At 47.9% G+C, this 2912-nt stretch overlaps 1 protein-coding gene across 1 annotated transcript; it reads right to left on the reverse strand.

The window, feature by feature from the left end:
* Positions 1-543: 543 nt before the first annotated feature.
* Positions 544-1065, reverse strand: LOC101991509 (keratin-associated protein 11-1). Its single transcript, XM_005345339.1, has one exon. It carries the CDS (start codon positions 1063-1065, stop codon positions 544-546), a length of 522 nt encoding a protein of 173 aa, XP_005345396.1.
* Positions 1066-2912: the final 1847 nt, after the last annotated feature.

Below are 2912 nucleotides of genomic sequence, written 5' to 3' on the forward strand. Positions count from 1 at the left end.
CTCTAGCTGGTCTGGGGTCGCAATCACCACACCTGCTCTCTGGGCTCACAAAGGGAAAATGTCAGAACCTGATCAGTGGAGAATTATTCTTAAACAACAAAACCCCCACAAATAAAGGAGTCAGCTGAGGCATGTGGTTGCAAGGCCAACGAATGCAGGTTTATTGAGAACTACACAGAGCGACAAGCTCCCTCTTTCAGAGACACAAAAGCAGAAGCCAGGAAATACAGCGGCAGGGTGAAGACATGGGCTTTTGGCAACAGAGCCTCTGGAAGTATCACGAGACCTCAGACTGGACTGAGGGTGGCAAAGGCTTCGGAAGCATCAGGAAGCATACACGGCACCAAAAATCAAACCTTAAAGTCATCTTAGTGCTGGTAAGAAAGATTTTAGGGCGTCAAAGGCAGCCTGTGCATAGCTAGCCGCCAGCAGCTGGGCAGTCAATAACGGTCAGAGGTGAAGTACTCAAGCAGCGTACTGGAAGATCCTGGAAACACAGCTGGTTGAGCAGGAGACTCAGCTGGCTCACTGGCTCCTAAGCATTTAGCAAGTTCTTCGGCAGCTGGACACACAGGACTGCTGGTATGTCCTGGTGACTCCACAGGTTGGTTGGCAGATGGTGGAGATGCCGCCCACTGGTTGGCAGACAGTAGAGATACCTCCCACTGGTTGGCAGGTGGTTGAGATGCCTCCCACCGGTTGGCAAGAGCTGGAAATGCCTCCCAGGGACTGACAGCCACTGGACACAAAGGTAAGTGGCCGGCTACAGGGAGTTGAGCAGGGATTGGAGACACAGGTAGTCTGTCGATTGCAAGTTACCTGGACAGGAGTGGAGATACAAGAAGTTCTCTGGTAGCATGTTGGCTGGCAGGCAGCGGGCTCACAGCACGACTCCTGACAATGGTCCAGGAGCCAGGAACCAGTTTGGAAGGAACTGGGCAAGTAGATGCCACTCAGGCAGTCTGCCTCACGGGTTGAAGTTGTGGCAACTGGGCTTGCTTGGACAGTGTAACGTCCTCCGACTGGCCTGGAAGAGCAATTTCTTGTGGAGCAGTTGAAAGACATGATGGCAGAGAGAGGCTGCAGTGTCTCCTTGACGTTAGCTGAATTGTGAATGCCCCTTCGGGTTCCTGGTCTTTTATATATCCTTGCTCATGGGTGGGGCCCCCATGCTGGTTGCCTTGGCTTCTTTGGCTCACACCTCCTTGCCTTAGAACATCTTGTGAATCTACAAGTTAATTGTCTCTTGAGAAGCCTTCTCCCTCGTAAAGGCCGTTTAGTAGTTTGGTAACTAAATCATAAGTCTCCTGCACTGTACTTAGTCCAGGTTAAGAATGCTGGTTGACAGCTTCAAAGCTATTGGTCATCCTTACCCACACTTTATCCCCCACTTATCTGCTTGCATCCGATGAGTGTCCGTCCAGCCACAACTCCAAACATGCCACTGTCCTGCCATCACACTCTCCCTTCTGGCCAGGACTGATTACAGGCTCTCGTCCTGCTTGGTTTGTCATTGGCACTTAATATGCTTTAAACATAACTTAATCAGTCACTCTTCCACAGCTAACGGGGCTTCTAATAAGGGGAGTTGCTCATTCAAACTCCTTCATGATAGCAATGATAAGACGGGCCAAGGCGAAGGACACAAAGATTTATCCAAATCAGCATTCCATACTGGACCAATGCAGGAAGTCTGGAGGAATGGGAGAAGGCACTTGCGTCCTTTCTAATCCATCAAGACAGCAAGCTAGATGCTCATTAAGTGGAACTGCATTCGCGGCCAAGACCCTTTTTAAATAAATTGGGTGAGAATTATCCCTAAAAGTTTTGCTCTAATAAAAACGGGTAACAGTTACTCATGAGCCTCATTAGGATGCCAGGAGACAGGCTTCATTAATTTTAAAATTATTATAATGTTAATTTAAAAGGCTACAGTGTCTTCCTCCCGTTTTGCTCAATGTATCCGAAACGTATTTATTTTCACACAAGTACTTATAGATAGGATGCATTTTAATCAGAAGTAAAGTAAAGACTCTCCAAGGTCATTGTCTTTATCACAGATAAGGACAGGCAAGGGTGGGAGGATCAGACACTTAATCAATGCTTGGTAATAAAAGGGTATATGAAGAGGTCTCTGTAATATTTAATTATGCCTTTTCTGCTTGGGAAACCATACAGATGCTCTTCTCCTTTGTTTCATCTCAGTATAATACAGTCAGCTCTAAGTGAGAAAACTACTTCTTTGAGTCCATCTCTACACAGATCAACTGCCTGCTTTGGCTAACAAAATAAATCCCTCCAACACAGCTTAAGTGACCATGGGTATTCCTCCCTTAAACAGCCTCAAAAGCTGACCAGTTTGTGATCTGGCTTACAGAAGGGACAATGGTGGATTGACATGTATGTGAGGGCTGCAGGCAGGGCCACAGAGAGAAACTCATCAGAAGTGCCCTGGCAGGAGCATCCTTCATCTCCTAGGAAGCTAATGACACACTCAAGAGAGATGATGCTGGGCTGTGGTCTGCGTTAGCGATCCCAGGGATCAGCTTACTCAAGAGAGAGGATGCTGGGCTGTGGTCTGCGTTAGCGATCCCAGGGATCAGCTTCAGGGACTCCAAGAATGCTCTCGGGAGCCAGGAGGAAGGACCAAGTTAATGAGGTGACTATTTTCTGCAGTGTTGTGATCATGCTCTTTCTACCACTGAGAACGACCCAGATGGTGTTTGAAGGTCCAAGTGCCTGGTCAGAGGGATGGGCTTGCTTGTTTTACAATAGATGAGTCGTTTACAGGCTTCTGCCAGCTGAAGACTTGTAGGACATGAGGGAGGAGAACTCAGAGGAGCAACTGGGAAAAAGAATGAAGGCAGGAGACTGTGCCAGTACCCATCAGCACATTCCTGGAATGACAGAGA

Source organism: Microtus ochrogaster, chromosome 2 (genome assembly GCF_000317375.1).
Source record: "Microtus ochrogaster isolate Prairie Vole_2 chromosome 2, MicOch1.0, whole genome shotgun sequence".
Taxonomy (NCBI): domain Eukaryota; kingdom Metazoa; phylum Chordata; class Mammalia; order Rodentia; family Cricetidae; genus Microtus; species Microtus ochrogaster.

What these genes read in the sequence shown, in the direction of transcription:
- LOC101991509 (XM_005345339.1), bottom strand. Translation starts at nt 1,065, where the DNA reads ATGTCTTTCAACTGCTCCACAAGAAATTGCTCTTCCAGGCCAGTCGGA.